The 20,814-nt window shown below is 44.0% G+C and overlaps 2 protein-coding genes across 4 annotated transcripts in view; one reads left to right on the top strand and one right to left on the bottom strand.

The window, feature by feature from the left end:
* The window catches only part of AASDH (aminoadipate-semialdehyde dehydrogenase), a 116,890-nt gene that overhangs the window by 47,747 nt on the left and 48,329 nt on the right, over nucleotides 1-20,814 (top strand). The window lies entirely within an intron of this gene.
* CRACD (capping protein inhibiting regulator of actin dynamics) overlaps nucleotides 1-20,814 on the bottom strand; it is a 77,183-nt gene that overhangs the window by 9,015 nt on the left and 47,354 nt on the right. Inside the window, exons 3-7 of the mRNA XM_014594994.3 lie at nucleotides 19,421-19,489; nucleotides 15,714-15,896; nucleotides 6,023-9,020; nucleotides 2,061-2,251; nucleotides 1,295-1,463 (exon numbers count right to left, since the gene is read on the bottom strand). Coding sequence (XP_014450480.3) covers nucleotides 1,295-1,463; nucleotides 2,061-2,251; nucleotides 6,023-9,020; nucleotides 15,714-15,896; nucleotides 19,421-19,489 — 3,610 coding nt within the window. The remainder of the gene's footprint in view (nucleotides 1-1,294; nucleotides 1,464-2,060; nucleotides 2,252-6,022; nucleotides 9,021-15,713; nucleotides 15,897-19,420; nucleotides 19,490-20,814) is intronic.

Genomic DNA, 20,814 nt, shown 5'->3' with positions numbered 1-20,814 from the left:
ACTAACAAAAGGAAGTTCTTTTTCACAGTGTACAATTACAGCATAGAGCACATTGCCATCAGCTGTGGAAGCCAGATTCAAAAAGGGATTGGACAAATTCTTTGAGCAAAGGGGTATCAGTAGCGATGGAGCACAGAAGTTAGGCTAAATAGCCTCTGAATCAGAACTTCCTGGACCTTAAATGTTGGAGGCTGCAAGTGGGAGAGGAACAGGGAAAAAATACTGGTTATAACCCTGGGCAGACAAGGGGTTCCTTGGGTGAATTTGATATCTTTTATTAGACCAACCTAAATGGTTGGAGAATAGTTATTATGCAAGCTTTCGGGTTCAAAAACCCTTCGTCAGGCTAAGGAAGCTGCAGCAGTTGGTGTGTGCTCTTCCTGGATGGAATGAAAAGTAAAGAAGCCAGGGGCTGGGCTGGGCTGGGCTGGGCTGGGCTGGGGAGTCAGTTGCCAGGCAGATTATAATGTATCAAAAATCCAATGTCTATGTTTAGTCCCTGATCTCTAGTATCCAGCAGGTTGATGAAATAGAGCTCATAGGCTCATCTCTGGGATGTGTTGTGTAAATTTCCCTTGAGGATCAGGACTGAGAGATTGGAGAGAGAGTGGCCCTCTGTTCACTCTCCCTTTCAGCATCCACTCTGCCACTGTCACAGGATACTGGGCAAGATGGGCCTATGGTCTGACCCAGTAAATGACAGTTCTTGTGCATTTGTGGTTTGCATAGATTTTGTAAGGAGTTGGTATGTTAAGCATACCTTGAGCAGGCCTATCAGGTCAGCCCATCAAGAATTTTAGGCGCAGGACCAAGGCTAAGCTAGCCATTGAGTCCTTTCCAACTGGGTCAGTTCTGGGCATGTGCAATGGTGCAACTTCAGGTTTCCAAGGAACCTAAAGTCAAACAATGATATGGCTCTCTAGTTAAGGCATCTCTCAGGTTCAGCAGCACCTAATTAAGGGTTTTTAGGATTCAAATTTTGATTTAGCTGCCTAGATTGCAAGTCAGTTATATGTTAGGTGCCCGTGTGTGCTACTGGCTCTCTTCCTAAATCTGTTCATGTTAAAAGTGAAAAGGATTTTTCCATTGCTGCCATCCTATCCAACTGAACCTGGGATCTGACAGATAAGCTGGGTTTCTTCTGGCTGAAATAACAAATATGCTGTAAGAAAAGCAAAGTTTACAGTTCTTTTGATGCATGAGGGAGAAAACAATCTTGTTCACTTTCCCAGAGCTTTGCCAAACCAGAATTCAATTTTCAGTTGTTAGAATAATCCTAAATCTTTCACCATACCTGTCACAGAAGTAGGAAGGGTGTTGGACTTTTTCAGCTGCTCTCTGCGTTCTAACCGTGACACAGCAGTCTCAATTTTCTTCTCCCCTTCCTGAGGTGTGGATTTCTGCAATGCACTTGTTCTGATGCTATTGCTGCTTTTATTATCTGACGGATTGCTGATACCAGCCTAGAATGGAAAAGGATAATGGTTAAATTAGAATCAGTCCCTTATGTTGCCTTATATACATGACAGGAAATATGTTAGACCTGAAGCTACCTGCCTGTTTGTTTGACCTTTGAAAAATTTTGCTACATATAATCCTCTTTTGGTTGCACAGACAAGAATGGCTTTAAAGCCAAAATCTTCCCTTAGAAGGAAGAAGGGTTCTCACTGGCTTTTCTAGGGATTTGTCATATATCTACTGGGCCTTAGCAACAGCCATCCCCCAAATTAGCACACATATTTTATAAGAACTGATGCCACAAAACCCGCAAAATGTGAGTGAAATTTATGGAGTCCTACAGTTTAAATTGAAATCCAAGGAAACTGCTCTGAAGACTTGCACATTTTACACTTGAAATCTCTTTGTAAAATTCCTGTTTCACAAAACAAAACCCCAAATTTCTACCAAGTTTTTTCCTAATTGCCAGCCTATCAAACTGAACCTGGGATCTAAACTCGTTAGAATCTTACAAGCTGAGCAGAGATTCAAATAAATAAAAAAGCTAGAAAAATAACATCGAGTTTCTGTTTAACGTTTTTAAAGATTCTGTATCAGTTTACATTTTCTTTAGCAAGCTTCTCAGCCTGCTTTGCCTCTCTCGCTTGTCTCCTCTCCTCTCTGGTAGCTTGCTGCTCACGAAATCCCTTTTGCTTCTGTAGTGCCAATGTAATCCAAAGCGGCTGTGCAGTTTCAACCTTTTCCATCAGTTTGGAGCCATCTAAGGAGTGCCTGCTCTGGAGAACTGGCTTTTCTGTAAGAATAAATATAAAAGGGTTAGATGAGTGGAATATAAAAGATGTTTATTTTGTGTTAACCAGGATATTAAAATCTGTCTGTGTACACTGAAAACATTAATGTATTGACCCCTGTGTCTTTCACAGCCTTTCAAGCACACCATGCCACGTTCTGAAGCAGTTTTTTTTTTACTCTGTATAACAAACATAAGAAACAAACAATATAACTTAACAAGCATGCTAACATTATACATAGCTGTCCAATGTTATTCCTGGTGTATCACTTCAATGGGCTTATCCCAAGCCACTCTAATGGGTTTATTCCAAGCTTTATCCTAATTTCACATATATGGATGCAATTACTCTCTTAGGTCCTTTTGTTGGGGGTAGCCCACATGCCTAGTTCTCCTGTCCTCTGCAGAAAGAGGTTGCAACCACTGGATGTTCCTGTTTCCTGTTCTTTTTGCCATGTCATTTTTTGCTTCTACCTATTGCTCCCTTTAGACCAGGAGTATCTAGGCACTGCACAGGAAAGGGATAGACTGACAATCTATCATAAATACAACTTCTAAAAAATGGGACTACCAAGTGACAGACCACAAAGAGACTTGAGGTCACAACATGCTCCAAAGAGTTCCATCTGAGAGGCTTTGAAATGGAAATCAGATGCTGGAAACTAGTGTCTGCAGGCTGCACTTCTAGATTAAAGAAAAAGATAGCAGCTGGTCCTGCACAACTCTGTGGGGCAGATTTGGACACCCTAATGTTTGTCTTCTTTGGAAAATGGGGCATGGATTTTGCACTGTATGTTTGCTTCTCAACCTGTATTGAGCTCTGTGTTGACACAGCTGGACTGCTTCCAATACCATGCCTCACCTTTTTAAAGCTAACTTGTTTATCTCTGTGCTAACATACAAATTGCAGCACAGGCACGCCTACTGTCTCATTTCCAGAGACAGATCTAGAGTTTACACTGCTTAGAACTGCACTGATTTCCAACCCACAGCATGGCTGCAGCTATCCTCAGGTTCTTTACAATTAACATTGATGGCATTTAAGCATCAGCAGTTATTTTCTCATATGGTTATTATTCATATTGAAGGGGTATTATTAAGTATAATCAGAGAAAAGTAGGCCTGGAGTTTTAGGCTGGACATCCCTGACTAAACCATCAGGGATGACCCTGCCTTAAGGAGGGGGTTGAACAAGATGACCTTCCATGGTCTCTTCCAACCCTACTTTTCTATGATTCTACAACTCTTCAATATAAACAATAATAGTTGTTTAAAGTCTGGAAGTCTTAATAGTTCAGAGGTGAAGTTCCAGTAACAGACTGGATTCTGCCTTTCCTACCCGACAACTCTGAGGGTCTTACACAGTGGCCGCATCTACATGAGACATTTACTGTGAAGCTGCCTAATTAGCTCTGCAGTAAAGTTTCTGCATCTGCACATGCGGTGCTATTAGGCCACGGCAAACTAATTAACTCCATCATAGATTAGTACTTGTAAATACAAGTACTATCCTATGGTGGTGTTCTTTGGAGTACAGCAATGCATGTGTAGATGCTGATGGAGCTGGCCAGGGCATGAGGGTGGTTCAGTGTAGGGGCTGCCTGCTGACAAGCCCTGAACAGGAGCACCCTTGTGCCCCAGCCAGCCCCTCCACAGCATGTTGAGCCAGGTCAGGGCAGGCTCAGGTTGGCAGGCTTACCCCCAGGGCTTACTGCTAGCCAGGGTTGCACCAACCTGGCTCAATGTGCTATAGTCCCAGGCACACATGTAAACACAGCGGAGTTTATTGCCATGTATTAATTTCATGTTTAGATGCGCCCAGTGACAATCTCCATTTAACTTCCTCCTCACTGCTACCAAAATGTGAATGAATTTGTATCTGCAAGGTTCAGATCCTCCTGCACAGAGCCAATACAGCCACTAGAGAGCAACAAGGAATCTCTGACTAGACCCCCTGGACCAGCAAACGTGGCTGAGGAGCCATTCCACTGTGCTACTGCAGGGCTCTATAATACAGTAAGCCTCTTATAGCCAGCTACACTGGCTTTCAGTCCAGTGATCTACAAGATATAGGACACCAAAACAGAGAGCTTAGACTTCAATAATTTAATAAGAATTATTAGGAACTGTGCTGTGCACAAAAAACAACACATCCCAAGAGGAATATGAAGTAAGTATGGCTCCCTTGTGCTTTCCTCCATGATACTTTAAGCCTACAGGGACAGATCCAAGGTGGGGTCTGCTGTTGCACTTACAGCCCCCTTTGATCCCACCTCCACCCTGTGGGGGCCGAGGGGGGAGTCGAGGACCGGGAGTCTTTGGGAACACTAGCAGGGGTTGCGGCTGCGATCCCACGATGGGAAGATGGGTACTCTCTACCACCGGAGCGGAATTAGGCACAAACGAGACACGTATCAATTGGAAAACAGAGATGGCTTTACTTACACTGTAGAGTCGTATACAGCGCAGGCAATTCTAGTTGCAACAATTCTATTTAATCGGTAATCGAGGAGCTCTTGTAGACCGGGTAGCTCGTGGCCCCACCCCCCACTGCTGATTGGTGGGGAGGCCCTGGCAAGGGAGGAGACATGAGGGGGCAGCTGCCATCTTGGTTACTCCCCTTCACGCTGCTCTGCCAGCGGTGTCCTCCCCTACCCAGCAGGCTGTGAGGCCAGGCAACAGTGGCCATGAGGACCACTGGCTCCCACTGGGGAGCCAACATTTTATTTTCAGTAAGTTTTTGGTTTTTTGGGGTGATTCCTTGGGAAATTGTGGGAAATGCCATTTTTGTGGCAATTGTGGAAATTGCCATTTTTCACAGTATCCACAAAAACTGGCAAAGTGCAATTTAAGCAGGTCCCTAATTTTAATCTACAAGTTTCCCTCACCAGCCACGGTTTTGCCACCCATGGTTTTGAGTATGCATGCTTAATATTCTATATACCATTTTGGCTACCACAGTATAGAGTTTTGAGTAACCACGGCTTTGTGGCCGCGCATCAGCCTGCCACCTGCCATTTTCCCAACCACGGGAACTTTCAGGACCCTAACCCAGCGGTTGGCAAGGGAAACCTGTACCCTGATCCCTTCTAAACTCTTCATTCCAGAGGTGTTAACAACCCTCTCCTTTTTAATGGTCTTGATGTTCCACCAGCCAAGCTAGCCTTTGTTCTGCAATTCTGCTGCCTGTTAGCTGTTCCTTGTAATGAAGTTCCTATTTCACAGCCCTGCAGATTGTTTTAAACTCATTCCAATGAAGTTGTATTTGTTTTTGCTTCAATACAGCCCTAGGCCCCTAGCATATTTGTAAAGCAAAAAAAAAAGTTATTTTATATGTGATGATGCACCTTACCATCTGCACCCCGCCTTTTCAAACTTCTAGATCCCCCCCATGTCTGCCTACCCCACATTCCACAAGCATTTCCACAGAATACACTTCCTGGAGCAGCCAGGACTGGATTCCTAGATTACCACAACCTGACATGCAACTGTGTCACTTCTTATTCATGTGTGATCTGTTTTGTTTCTGCGTGAACTAGTTAGTAAGCTTGTTGAGACTGGAATTCCCCTTATTTGTATAGCATCAATGCTGCTGGCACTCAGTAAATAACAGACTGAACAAGGATTCATACTTATCTGCATTTAAGGCCAAAGCAAAGCAAGTATAAGCCATCCTAAGCCAACACTAAGGCCAAACTGCTGTGTCCAGACCTCCTGCCCCTCACTCTGAAAACACTGCCGATAGATATAACAAGTTCTTTTCACACTGCATACCTTTTTTTAATGGTTCAGGCTTTTTGTCAGCTTTCTCTCTCCATGGCATACTGATAGATGGGAAAAATGATTTCTTTTCTCTGGTTTCTTCTTCATCATTTTTGTTTTCAATTGGAGCTGGTGGGAGCACGTTGTTCACTTTACTGTCATCCTTTTTCCAGCTGAGGTCCAATTCAGGCTTAGCTACTCTCTGCCCAAAGGTGTCAGGTAAGTTTGATCTGTTCATCTTAGAGAGAGGAGAGGATGGTGGGGTCTGGTTGGTGGGCTTCGGGGCTAAAGCAGGTTTTTGTAGGGCTGGTGATTTGCACACAGGTTTCTCAGGACCAGACAGATAAATCTGGCTGCTGGCTGGTGTAGACAGTGGAACACCTGCTGTGGGTGAGTTCTCCATAACACTGTTTGAAGAGTCTTTTAAAATATTAGCAGCAGCGTCCCCCCTGTCCAAGCTAGGGGACGGGCTCTTATTTAGAGTAGTAGTAGTGCTTTCTTTTTCAGTTTTGGCTGTAACTAGGGGGACAGGGACACCATCAAAGCTATCTCCTGCACTGTATCTTTTCTTTTTCCTTTGCTCCATCTGTTGATCATAGTGGAAACGCAGAGAATAATTTGTTCTCCTTAACTTTATACCAAATGGAGAAACATTTTCTTCAGCATTTGGTCCTGCTTTATCCGATTTTCTTGTAGCATTATTCTGCTGACTTTCCAAAGCAGCTGAAGACTCTGACTGTGATGCTTCTCTGCCTGGAGAATGAGGGACGCTTGGAACAAGGAAAGATGGAAGATCTTTGGCAAACTTACAGCCTTCAGTGTTGTCTGCCGCTTCAGTTTTCTCCCGAACTACTTCTGGTGCATTATCTGTCCAAGCAGGGACTGCAGCATTAAGAGCCACATTTTCATTTGACTCACTGGATAAACCTACTGTTTTCCCCACATTCTCTAGTTCAGCACCTTGTGTGCCACTTATATTCTCTGCCTCTGCACTGGCTTTTGAAGTGTCTGAAAATTTCTGCCATGCTGGTGTTATAGAAAATTTTGCATTTGCAGATAGGGTTTTCCTTAAGTTACTGTGGGAACCACCTCCTCCTCTGGCTGTCCAATCATCACTGTGCCGACAGGCACTTACTTGGTCTCTCTCATTTACCTTGTTTTCTGCAGTCTTTAAGATTCGAGACCTAATAGAAGCCAATTCAGCCAATATGGCCTGATTGTTCAGTGTCTCTTGTGTATGCTTCAATTTACTGCTAGATGTAGTTTTCTGTATATTTTCTAGTGGGGGAATAGTCATAGTTTTTCTTTCTTCTGTCAAGCCAAGTAAAGATTTACAAGCTGTATCTTTGATCTGATTCAGGTTTACTGCAGTGCCACAAAGCTGTGCTCCAGTCACCAAGATAGCTGTGTGGGGGACACACACTGAGGATGGGAGTGCATGAGAGCCTTTGTTAGTTTTGTGGGCCCTGGTCTCTTTGATGGCAGAAGGAAGTGTTGCCTCTCTGACAGGAGTGACTGGGCTCAGATTCACTTTGTGAAATAGGATCTGTTTCTCACCTGATGACACTTGAAATGTGAATGGTCTAGACATAGTTTGCCTTTCATCTACTTCCTGCCATCTTATTTCTTCTCCTATTCTCTCCTGCTCCTTAGCTTCAGCTTCTCTCTTTTGTTTCTCTGCAAAAGTTTCCTCCACTGGTTTCTTCAGCTCTAGCTGTTTTGTTTTTTGTCTCGAGTCTTCTTGAAGCTGTTTCTCCACAGGCTCCCTACTAGCATCCCCAGAATGCAAGTCGTCATTCTCCTGTCTTGAGGATTTATGCAGTCCTTTTTGCTTTTCCAGAAGCAGTTGTCCTTCTATGTGTGTTTTTCTATTCTCTTTTAGTTTTTCTTGAATTTGTTCCTCTTGCCTCTTTTTAAATTCCCCATGTTGTATTCTCTCATCGTTCCTGAAGTGCATTTGCTCTGCAGACTCATGCTTTTTTTGTTGTTTTTGTCCCTTATGCTTTTCCAGCACTTGATAGCTTTGTTCTGCCTGTGTCTTCTTTTCCTTCTCCTGAAGTTGCTTTTGTTCTTCCAGTCTTTTATGCTGCTCCAGCCTTGAAGCTTCTTCCTTCTGTTTCAGTTTCTCTTCAACTTCTAGATGCGATTTCTCGTCTAGATCGTGTCGTCGCTGTTCTTCGTGTCTTTTCCACTCCATCAATTCTTGTAGTTTTTGTTCCTCCTGCTTCTTCTTTTCTTCTTCCTGATGTTGCTTTTCAATCTCACGCCTTTGTTCTTGTCTCTTCTGCTCCTCCAGTTCCTGCTGCCTCCGTTCTTCCTCAAGTCTCTTCTGTTCTTCCAGTCTCTTTTGCTCCTCCAGTTCTTGTTGCCTCCGTTCTTCCTCAAGTTTTCTCTGTTCTTCCAGTCTCTTTTGCTCTTCCAGTTCCTGTTGCCTCTGTTCCTCAAATCTTTTCTGCTCTTCCAGTCTCTTCTGCTCCTCCAGTTCTTGTTGCCTCCATTCTTCCTCAAGCCTCTTCTGTTCTTCCAGTCTCTTTTGCTCCTCTAGTTCTTGTTGCCTCCGTTCTTCCTCAAGCCTCTTCTTTTCTTCCAGTCTCTTTTGCTGCTCTAGTTCTTGTTGCCTCCGTTCTTCCTCAAGTTTTTTCTCCTCTTCCCAATGCCTCTGCTCTTCCATTTTCAGATGTTTCTCCTCTTCAAGGAGACGTTGCTTTCTCTCTTCCTTACACCTTCTTTGCTCTTCTCTTTGCATCTCCTCAATTTCTTGGTGCCTCTCTTCTAGATGTTTTCTTTCCTCTGTTTCTACTACTTGTTTTTTCTTATCAGCCTCAAGAATCCTCAAATGATCTTCATGCTTTCTTTTCCCATCTGCTAAATTAGGCTGCTTTTGCTCCACTCTCTCCTGGGTTGACTTGTTTGCTATAATGTGTCCATTGTGATCTGGATTTCTTTCCACATACTGCTGGGTTTCTGGACTTTCTTGCTTGTACTCTGTTACTGCTGCGCTTTGCAACTCCTAATGTTGAGAAACAAAAACAAAGTTACTTAAAATTGGTTATTGTTCCCTTTCTTCACTGGAAAGAATGGAAAGCTGACCTGTTCATTTTTAACAATCAGTTTAGAATAAATATAGAAATTGGTTTCTGTATCCTCTCTTAGAAAGTTACATTTTGCTACATCTGAGAAAAGGCAATACATGTTAATTTGTGGGTATAGTGCCATAAACTAAGACATATTAGAGTAACTGAATAATCTGTCAGTTATTCTTTCACAAGTTTACAGGAACAGTGTTTTGTAAAAGAAAAAATAACATAGCCACAATAACACTGTAGTGCTAAACAATGAAACACTGTATAATGCATGTAAACCAACGCTGATCAAATTCTGATCAATCAAGATCTACAGTAAACATCTTGATAGAAGCTTGGGGGGTAAAACTGATTTGTGTTAAAATGGAGTAGAAAGTATCTTTTCATGGGTCCAAAGCTTAGCACTCAAGCCAAAAAAGCTAAGAAGCTTGGTGAAATTGTTGCTGAATATTGCATGCTGGAATATGTAGTCTCCCCAAATAACAAGAAAGCTTCCACCACTCTGGCTGCACTTCATCACAGACCCATCCTGCTGTGAACATAGTTGTACAATGTCACATTTCTATTTCCAGCACTGTGCTGAATTTAGCTACTTTGTGAACCATGAGTTCATTATAAGGCTCAGAAATATTAAGCATCTGTTCAAAACCATTGTCTTTGTCAATGCTATCTCTGTAGAGCTGTTTCCACAGAGACATCACACAGCCCCATAGAGAGCAACTATGCAGTGCTGGAACAGAAAGGGGAAGAACACTAAAGGAAGGTTGCCAGTCTAGCCAGATTAGATAAATTGTGCTCGGTCAGGGCTCCCTGAGGATAGCTCCGGTCCATGAATCTGGGAGCTTCCTAAAACTGTGGGAAATCACAGAATTATAGAAAATTAGGATTGGAAGGGACCTCAGGAGGTCATCTAGTCCAACCCCCTGCTCAAAGTAGGACCATCCACAGCTATATAATCCCAGCCAAGGCTTTGGCTAGCCGGGTCTTAAAAACCTCTGAGGATGGAGATTCCATAACCTCTCTGGGTAACCTGTTCCAGTGCTTTATTACCTTCTGAGTTAGAAAGTTTTTCCTAATATCCAACCTAAACCTCCATTGCTGCAACTTGAAACCATTGCTCCTTGTTCTGTTATCTATTACCATTAAAAACAGTCTAGCGCCAGCCTCTTTGGAACCACCCTTCAGGCAGTTGAAGGCTGCTATTAAATCTCCCCTCAGTCTTCTTTTCTTCAGGTTAAATAAGCCAAGTTCTAGGGCTGTGCGAAACAGCACCATTTAGTTTCAACTGATGTTTCGACAGTATTTCGCTTTGAGTTTCGTTTTGTTTTAAAGCCACTGTTCCGTTTCATTTAGTTGAAACTGTTCCACAGTTTTGATGCTGTTTCAACGTTTTGCCCATAGGCTATAATAGGGAAGTACAAAACTGCCTATAGCTTAGTAATTTCTTGCCTGATTTGGATGAAACTTGCAGGGATGGTAGCCCTTTATGCGGCCATGGAGCCTGGTAGCTTTCAAAGAGATAGGTGTAGGGGTTTCTGGGAAACTGCACCTCAGGCTGCTGACTAGCAAAACTTGTGACATGAGTGATACTCTGTGTGTGTTAAGGCGCACCCTCACTGGCACTGGGGCCTCTACACAACACAGTAGTGTGCCCCAATGAGGTCTCCCCTATAGCCTCAGCATGGTCCACCGCTTTATATGACAACAGGTATAAAATAACTTAGTGAGCACCAGCACAGTAGCATCAGCAGCATCTCAGGCAGCCAAATTGTGACAGAGCCTTTCTTTCCTCTCTGGCAGGAGCTTCTTCTCCAGCAGCTGCCAGAGAACTCTCTCTGCCAGCCTCAGCCCTGTGGCTTAGATGTGCCCAGGGCCCTGCGTCCTTCTGGTTAGGTGCTGGGGTATTGGTCTAAGGACATGGCACTGGTAGACAAGGTCCTTTCCTTCGGGTCAGTCTAATCTGGTATCTTTTAGCAGACTAACTGAATAGTTAGAGAAATATATCTTAGCAAGCTTTTGGGTTGAAAAACCCTTCATCAGGCTGAGAAAACACCTGCAGTTGGTGTGCGTGTGCTCTTCCTGGATGGAAGGAATAGTAAAGAAGCCAGAGGCTGGCATGCAATGCAGGCAAGAAAGCCACTCAGTGAAAATGGAAATGGAGGTGACAAGGGGTGAGGGACAGGCCCGGGGGGGGCAAAGGGATGTAGCAGCACAGGTAAAAGTGGAGCGATACCTGGGGAGTTATGTGTCCGGCAGATTGTAGTGTGTGAGAAATCCAATGTCTATATTGAGTCCATGACTTTCTGTACCTACTACCTAGGAGGTTGATGAAGTAAAGTTCATAGGCTCATCTGTGAAAAGTGGTTTGTAAATTCAAACAAGCAGTGAACCCCACTAACCTCATCACCAGAAGCCAACTTCCTACAGCTCAAAACACACTGAATGGATCCAGGCCATGCCATGACAAGACACGCAAAACCTGCCAACAATATCTCCAGTAGGGAGATATCTTCACAATACAATACATACCTCCATCAGGGCACTATGTGCCCTGATGGAAAATACGTGGAGACACTGAGCAATAACTGCACACCACAATGAGCGCGCACAGAAAATCTATCAAAGACAAGAACAACACCTGTCTCCAGTCTCTCAGGCCTGATTCTCAAAGGGAATTTACAAACCATGTTTCACAGATGAGCCTATGAACTTACTTGTTAGCTGACTGCACACCTTGAGAAACAGGAGTTTTCCTACTCCTCACCAAAAGCATTTTAAAGAGTAAATGTTTTTTTAAACAGGGAAGAAATATTCTGTAGGCACACTACAACCAGCCAGATAGCTGACTCCCCAGGTTCCTCTCTATTTTTACCTGCGCTGCCACAGCCCCCTTCCCCCACAACCTCAGCCTGTCCCTCACCTCCTGACGCCTCCATTTCCATTTTCACTGACTGGCTTTTGTGCTTGCATTCCATGCCAGCCTCTGGGTTCCTTACTATTCCTTCCATCCAGAAACAGCACACACACACACCAACTGCAGGCACTTCCTCAGCCTGACAAAGGGTTTTTCAACTCAAAAGCTGGCATCCCAGGCAGCTACAATGAGCTCACCTGGAGCCTCAACTCCACTGCAACCTGGGATTGGAAGGGACCTCAGGGAAGGATCATAGTCACTGGCCAACTACACAGTCAATATAAGAGCAGTCCTTTTCCCCACTTCCCCCTCCCTCTCCTTACTTTCTGTTTCCCTGCAGGCAAGCACAGCTTGAGTTTTGAAACTCAAAATGTTTCGAAACTTTCAAAACATTTCCACTGCCCTGATTTAAACCCCCTCCTCCCACTGGCACAGGAACCCAGCCAGGGTCTGCTTGGCAGGGGACTAGCAGGAGACCAGCAGACTCCACCCCCTCCCACCTTTGGCAGAGGTTGAGGCAAGCAGTTGATAAGGAGAGGAGGCATAATTCCCATCAGCTTCCCCAGGCCATGGGGGAGGGGGAAGAGGCTGGGGAACCAGGGCTGGAGGGACTGGTCCCCTGCCACCCATAAGAAAAGGGCCAGGCCCTGCAGGGCCAGACTGAGAGGTAGGAGGTGTTGGCAAAGACCTGGCACAATCATCACATGTATGTGCTGAAGATGCAGGTAAGGGAATAGGAGAGGGTCCCAGACTTTTTGGGCTGGTGTGACCAAAGAAAGCAGAGAACTACATTTACATTATAAAGCAGAACCTGTAAAAGGTGGGAGACTGGAATACCTAAGAAGAGACAAAAGACACTGAATGCATGAGAGTCCTGCCAAAGATGCTATGGTGGGGGCAAGCATACTAATGTCAAGGCACCCAAGGGGGAGAAGGGAGTGCAAGTGGGCCTGTAAAAACCCAAATAGAGATGAGTCCTGTGGGATCTCGACTCCAACACCTAACACCACCTGCTGATTCCCCAAGAAGGACTTTCTGAATCCCTGGCTGTAAGGAGACACTCTGCCCTCAGGATTATGTAAGACTTATGCAAGGTGTTCTCTTGTCTTCTTGATTTATTAAATTCCAGTTTAAGCGAGACTAAGCTGTGTGTGCTCTCACTGTTTTTTACAGAGCTGTAACTTAGCATATGTGAAGGTTTTTGGTTTTCTTTGTTGTGTGCTTGAGGTTGCAAATTGCTGTGTTCAGTACATGCTAACTTCACAGAAAGGACTATTCTTGTTCAAGTTTTTCTGAATTCAATGCCACTACCTTTTTCCCCACCCACCCCTTCCTCAGTTTGGCAGGGGCTGCTTTCTCCCTGCCTTGAGCAGGGAGCCAACGGGGAGAGGGTTGCAAAAGCCTGGTAAGCACTGCCCCCTGCCTAGGCAGATGCAGGCTGAGGTCCCATGTGGGCCAGGGATGGTATTTAGACCCGCACCCTCCAGCGTGCTAGCCCCAAACTGGCGCCTGGCCATATCCCCTCTGCTCAAGCAGGGAGTGGGGAAAAGCCTTGGAGCTTCACTCCCTTCCCTTTGGCACTGGCTGGCAGGCTGGGAGGCATGCTGTAGCACCCCCTGGTTTCTGGCCTAAGCCACTGCAGGCATGTGGCTGCATTTCCTGAATCAAAAGTGACTCTCTGTTCATTTGCTTCTCAGTTTAATCTCTCCAGTTTAGACTAACCTGCAAAGGCTGAACTGATTCAACCTCAGGCTTTTTGGCTGCCCTCCTCCCATTACGTAGCCACCCTGTCCCTCCCTGTGAGGTCAAAGGGTAGTGAGATGGGAGGCTGAACTTACTGCAGCCCAGAATATGCCACACAGCACAGTACAGTGAAAAATTCAAATGTGAACAAAGCCGGGGCCCTTTCTTGCCTTTATCTGGCAACCTGTAACTGGATTGCTCTATACTCAGAATCCATAAATGGCCACAGTCTCAGTTGTATTTATTTGAAGTCAAGAGTTGGGATTCTGAAGCCTGGTTTTGTTGGGGTTATGAAGGAACTACAAGTGCCTTGTCCTGGGAGCACCTCTGTGGCTCCAGTAATATCAAAGGGAGTGTGGGACAGCCTTAGCCCACTTTCCTTGCCCACAGCACAGATCAACAGAGTTTGGCTGAGTTGGGCAGACGAGTACACTGCACACTCGGTGTGGCTTCTGGAGCTTTCCCAGAGGAATTCAGCTCAGCTTCCACCCCAATGAGCCAGCAAGGCATACTTTGATCCTGATTATACAGCATCATTTTATTCTGTCTTTAAAAAAGACCGGAATTAACCTCTTCACCACAGAAGTTCTTGGGATGCAGAATTTTAGCTAGGCACATGGGCAGGACAGGGTAGCTTGTATTACCACTGCCTTTCCTCTTGTACCCTCAGCTAATTCCCAGAGTCACTACAAGTGCTTTTTCATTTTTTTTTAATTTCAGAAAATACAGTAAGTACCTAGAGCTAGAATTTGATAAGCAAGTCAGTTCTCACTATCATTTGTAGAATCTGAATTAAGTCATAATCATTTTCATAACACTGTGATCAACAGATGTTGTCACTATCAGACTATGGATTTGCAGGAAACTGAGTTTAACTTTCAAGTATTTTTTTCTAAGCAAACACTATTTTTACTCTCTTACAAAACAGTGTAATAAAGAGCAGTTCTAGCAGTAGGCACCCACTCCTTCAAGCCATTATGTCTATAGCCAGGTCTATAGTACAAAGTTTTGCTAGCTACCTATGTGGCCTAGGGACACAAAAAGATCACATCTTCCTTCATGTAGGTGTACCAGAAAAACTTCCCAGTATGGATGCAGTTATGCTACCAAGAGATGGCTTCTGCCAGCAGGGTGGGAGGGGTGGAGTCTGTTGGTCTCCTGCCAGTCCCCTGCCAAGCATACCCCAGCTGGGGTGCCATGCTGGTGGGAGAGATTTAAACCTCCCTTCCCCCTCTGCCTGAGCCTGCCTGCCCACATCCCCACCCACTCTGCTCCAGTGGGGAAAAGTCTGACAGAGACTACCCCCCACCCTTCTGCCCCTATCCTGAGGCAGACCTGGCTGTGGTTTCCAGCTGGGTTTCCCACTCCCACCCCCTTGTCAGCTAGCTCTCACTTTTCTGACTAAGGGAGCAGAGGAGCGAGGCCAACTCTGCTCTCTGGAGCAGACACAACAGCCCAGCCCAGGGCTGCAAAGCATCCTAGGATGCTGGGGGATTGTGATTTAACTTGAACCAGGAAGGGGTCTGGACAGAAGTTTCATAAACTGGTTTGATACAACATTCAACCAGGTTTATCGTAAACCAGTTTCAGCCATTTTAAAACTGGTTTATGTATACTCAACTTCTGTTCTGTTACAAGTTTAAACCAGTTTCTGATCACTTAAACTGGTTTATGTGTAACTTCTGTCCCTAGCTTAAGTGGCTTTGCAGCCATAGCTGTCCTAGCACAGCTCCAGAAGCAGCAGCCCTATAATGTAGACGAGCCATAAGTTTTCACTGCAAAATGATTCACATTTTAGAGGGAGACTGCCAGATTGAGATAGCTTTGCTGACATAAAATCTGAGTAGATATCCCAGGTGGGGCATGGAACGTTTACCCCATTTGCCTTGTACCTTACGTTTAGGCACGTATCCCTGGTGAGACATTTCATTTTACTATCTGATTACCCAAATCAGCTCAGTACCTTTGTTAATCTCCTGTGTTTTCTTGACATCCTCTGTTTTTTTGGCTTCACGGAGAGTTTGTGCTTAGCAGCACTGTTATCTAGACGAGCGACTGCCTGGGGGACCGCATCCAAGTTGATCGATTCAATGGTGCCAGAAGAAGAAAGGTGTCTTTTTGGCCGAGACGACTTGACCGGGGTGACCTGTTCATACCATACATGCAAAGTATCTCTCATTAAAAAAAACAGAAAGAAGGCACCTTAGATTCCAGAGTGTCCCCTGACCCTCAGGGTACTTTTAAAAATTCATTTCTATGTTTAGGCATTCAAAAGAGTTGTTCATGGAAAAAATGCAAAACCATTTACTATGGGGGGGGAAGGGGGGGGGGTTAGACACTGAATATGGAAGTAGCAGCTGTTAAAATACCATATCTTCTCATACAGCACATGCCCCCAGATAAGACGCACACATTGTTTTTGAAAGGCAGAATGGAGAAAGGAAAGGTTTTTCCATAGTCATGGCATACAGCTGGCTTTTTCATGGAGACATTGTACTTCAAAATGACTACCACCTTCCCTCTCTCTGCCAGCAAGCAGGAGGGTTGCAGCTCACTGTTAACCTTTTCACAGCCACTCAAATTGGCCACAGTGTTTGGCTGCTCAGCTTTTATACATGTCCTTTCGTGTAGTTCTGCGTGAGAAAACAAGGTGAGAGGAAATTCCTTGTACACTGTCACCTACTCCTCCCACAACCCTCCAATACAGGACTACATATAACAGCCCTACATCTGCAGCTTAGTATAACATAGGTCAAATTCCCACCTAGCATAAAATACACAGAATATACACCATGAACATGTAATTATGGTCACAGGAATCAGAACATTTCCATTTCCCATTTTAAACCGAGCAACCTCAGCACTGCATTTGTGTGGTTCAGGCAAAATTCTGAATTACTGCTATATCTGGTAACTGCAGTGAACCAAATGAGGATATACTTGTCAATTTTATGCAGTGAAAAATTGTTTTTTTCATTTTTATTAACTTTCAGGAAATAAGTCCATATTTTTATAGAAATCCTCAATGACTGAAGTATTTTCATTCCCAGTGGTTGAATACCCCAGCTAAGATTTACTGACATTGCTTTGTCTTTATACACTACTATTTCATACTGCATAGACAGGTAAAACAATTAAACAGGTTTAAAAAGTTGCATGGGGGAGATATTCAGTTTGCGCGCATTTGTCTCCAACAGCTAATCTACTGGAAACTGTTACATGTGTCCATTCTATCTTGCTGTAAGGGGCAACTAAACTGCAATAACTTACCCTTTGTTTTATTCAGGAGTAAATTACTACAGTTTAACTACTGCCTGCTGCAGGGTAGAGCAAGTACGTGAAGCAGTTACCATGGAGATCAGCTTGGCACACAATAATTTTCTCCAACTTAAATCAGTATGATTGTTTCACCTGTCTATACCTTCAGAGGCATAACTGGTCAGAATTGTGCTTTCTCCCTCCATCCTGCACTTTAGAATCATACAAAGTTAGGGTTGGAAAGGACCTCAGGAGGTCATCTAATCCATCCCCCTGCTCAAAGCAGGACCAGCCCCAACTAGATCATCCCAGCCAAAGCTTTGTCTAGCTGCATTTTGTAAACCTCCAAGGACAGAGATTCCAACACCTCTCTGGGTAACCTGTTCCAGTGTTTTACAATCCTCCTAGCGAGAAAATTCTTCCTAATATCTAACCTAAACTTCCCTTGCTGCAACTTGAGACCACTGCTCCTTGTTCTGTCATCTGCCATCACTGAGAACAATCTAGCTCCATCCTCTTCTGAATCTCTAGGGAGTTGAAGGCTGGGTAGTTGAAGGCTGCTATTCAGTTCATTCTCAGTCTCCTCTTCTCTAGGCTAAATAAGCCCAGTTCCCTTAGTCTTTCCTCATAAGTCATGCCCCCTTCCTTTGAGCAGCTCTAGCTCCAGCACTGACAGCTGTGAAGGCAGAGCAGTGACAGCAATGCATGGTGCTCGAGTAATGACAAGTGGTTTTCTGCCAATGGGGGAGATGCTACCTCATTTTTTGCTGCCAACACACATGAAGTGGCCAAATAAATCATCAGTTTTTGGCAACCAAAGAAAAGGAGGCGAAGCACCAACCAGCCAACCTCTGTTTAGAACTAGATTCTCTGGCATGCCTACATTTCCCAGAATACCTTTCACAAAAGCCTGTCACCCACACACATTCCTGGACTGCTACTCTCTGCTCTCCCCACAACCATAGCCAGAGCCACTGCAGGAAAAGTGTATAGGAAGTGGGAGCTATAACACTAAGGCACTCCCCTAGGTCCATTTTAACAATCTCTGTCCCTTAGGCAGCATCCAGGGTTCAAGTACTGCTTGTCCACACATCCTTACATTACTGCATACCTTGCACACAATTGGCACACAAGTCAACAAGACTAAGCTTGCTTTAGGTATCAAAAAGGTCACATGTTCACCTAATCCTAGAGCCCCTTTGGGGTAGCATGTCTCATGCACACCAGATTCTGTAGCCAACAGCTCTTATTCAAGTGCTGTGACCAGTATAACACTTGGCTGCCTTTGATGCCCCAGTTTGAAATGATCCAATACCCACTTACAGCTGAGTCAGTTTGGCCTCAGTGCACAGCAAGGCTTGAATTCATGCCACTAGAGTAGCAGGAAGGCCTCTTAACAACTCCAACACTGTGCCCTGCTTATTGCTCCTCTGAAAGCTCCCAGGTGAAATCAGAGTGCCAATTTTGGTCAATGCTCTTTCTTTTGGTTTGTACATACTTGAGCCAAGATACTGTGGACACTCACACATGTGTATAACTCTGCTCATGGAAATAGTAACTTTTAACATAGTGGCTCTGTTTTCAGGAGTAAGGTTATACACATGAGTGCAGGCTTGGAACCTTGGGTTTCCCAGCTGCTTTGAGATATACTGAAAACATCTCCAAACACAAAATTAAAAGGTCACAATACTTGGTTGAAAGATTGGTAGATAGATCTTTCCTATAGGCCCTGCAGCAGCAAATGCTGTTATACCAGAAAAAAAATTAGTGGGAACACATTAAACTAGCTTTTAAGTGGTGACAAAATAAAAAATGTCTCCACATGGTTCATTTAGGGCTATTAGATTTGCATTTGGCACCAACTCAGAAAGGAACAAGATTTAAAAAAAATAAGGTAGCAGGGAGGAGCTGTATGTTTTCCAGAGATAAAATACATTATCTTTTTCCCAAGACAGCTCTGAAATCCATGGAGGTTAAATGTAGGTTAACGAGGAAACCAATTATTTAAAGATGTGAAATATTGTTCACAGACTTATTAAATTACATGTAAGCATAATAAAGTAGTAAAATTACTTCTGAAAATGATGGCTCTTTAGTAATCAAATGCAGGAATGCTTCGAGACCAGCTGAGAAGGAACTCTGTTCAGTTTTCGGTAGTCATCTATTGCCATAGAAACAGACTAGTCAATGTTAGGAACTATTTATTTATTAGTCTCTCTCAAATACTGTGCAGCAGAATTGTCTTAAATCCTGACAGTTTTGGATGAATTTGGAACAATAAAATTGTTATTACAGTTAAAAAAAAGTATATGGGCAGTTTTCTAGAAAAGAAAATTAAAGGAGAAAAATGAAAATCAAAGTAGCAGAGAATTCATAATTAACACATTCAGGTAACTACAGGTGTCCTGTTACCTTCTCCTCCATGTCCTGTCCTGTTCCAGGCAAACTCACTCGGCTCAATGAATCTGGAGTGTCAATTGACTGGAAAAGAAGAAGATTACCTCAGGCAGATATTAGAATGCAAGTAATCTAATAAATACAATTAAGAGAATTAGTGAGAGCATAAAATGATAAGTAGAAAATCCCTACTGAGTTTAAAAGCAAAGTCAAAAAATAACCTGCCACTATTTGAAGACTTCTGAATTTTTTTAACATAAAACTGTGAATTAGCCTGACTAAAGTCTGGATCAGTATAAACTAAAGAGCCCTGCTGTCTCCTAGGCAGGAATTACATGCATCAGGGGATGGAAAACCTGTACATTTCCTGCGCATTCTCTTCCTTTGCAGGCAAGTGGGATCCATAGAGGGGTTCCTTAGGCTATCAGTAAAGTTTCATTAGAGCTGCTAGCCATTTACCCCCAGCAACTATCTCATTAGAGTGAAAAAGAAACAGCATTAATTACTGAAGATGCCAGAACCATATTATTAATACTTTGTGTCCCAGTAGCATTTAGAAGCCCTGACCTGTTGTGGTCCCCCTGTGCTACATGCTGTACAATCCCTGCCCCTAAGGGTTTACCATGGGAAAGACAGATAAAGGCTAAGGAGGAAATAGAGAGGCAAAGCTATTTGTCCAGTGACACCCAGGAGGTCATTGGTTTTGGTATGGATAGAATCCAGGTCTCCTGAATTCCAGTTTAGTATCTTATCCACTGGAATCAATTTGCTCTGCTCTGGGAAAATTCATAAAATCCAACCTTCACATCCTTCCATTCCCCTTCCTTGCGCTCTCCAATTCCATGAGCTGGGGTGGCACTTGGCAGTATCAAGGTTGGGGGGGAAGGGAGGGGGCTCAAAAACAATCCTGGAGGCAATATTCCTTGACTGTGTGCTTTCAGATGCAATCTAGGGGTCCATGAGATCTTCTGCAGGAGAAAGCACTAAGGTCCTAAATAATATTATTTGTATGCATCAACTTAAGTGTTTCTTTTTATAACGCTACATACTGAATATGTTTGCATTACTAAGAGAGATTTCATCACTAATTATGGGCCATTAGCACCTTTGATATCAGTAGGAGAGAGAAGGGACAAGTGGCAGGATCGATGGCTGGATCCTAACTGGGGTGGCCATCTCAGAGGACATTCCGGTTTTCTGCTACTCTGTCCTGTCCTCTATTGATATGAAACCCGACGCCTCTATGTTCTCTCTTCAAGAGAACAATAGAGGACATAAAGGCATTTGGTTTTGTATCAATAGAGGACAGAGGACAACTGGACTGTCCTCTATGATGGCCACCCAAACACCGGCCAGGTTTGAACCTGAGATGATTCATTCCAGCCTGCTGCTGCAAAAAGGTTGCTGAC

Source organism: Alligator mississippiensis, chromosome 2, assembly GCF_030867095.1.
Source record: "Alligator mississippiensis isolate rAllMis1 chromosome 2, rAllMis1, whole genome shotgun sequence".
Lineage (NCBI taxonomy): Eukaryota > Metazoa > Chordata > Crocodylia > Alligatoridae > Alligator > Alligator mississippiensis.
The sequence above is the reverse complement of the archived record's forward strand: the minus strand, read 5'-3'. Positions and strand labels throughout refer to the sequence as shown.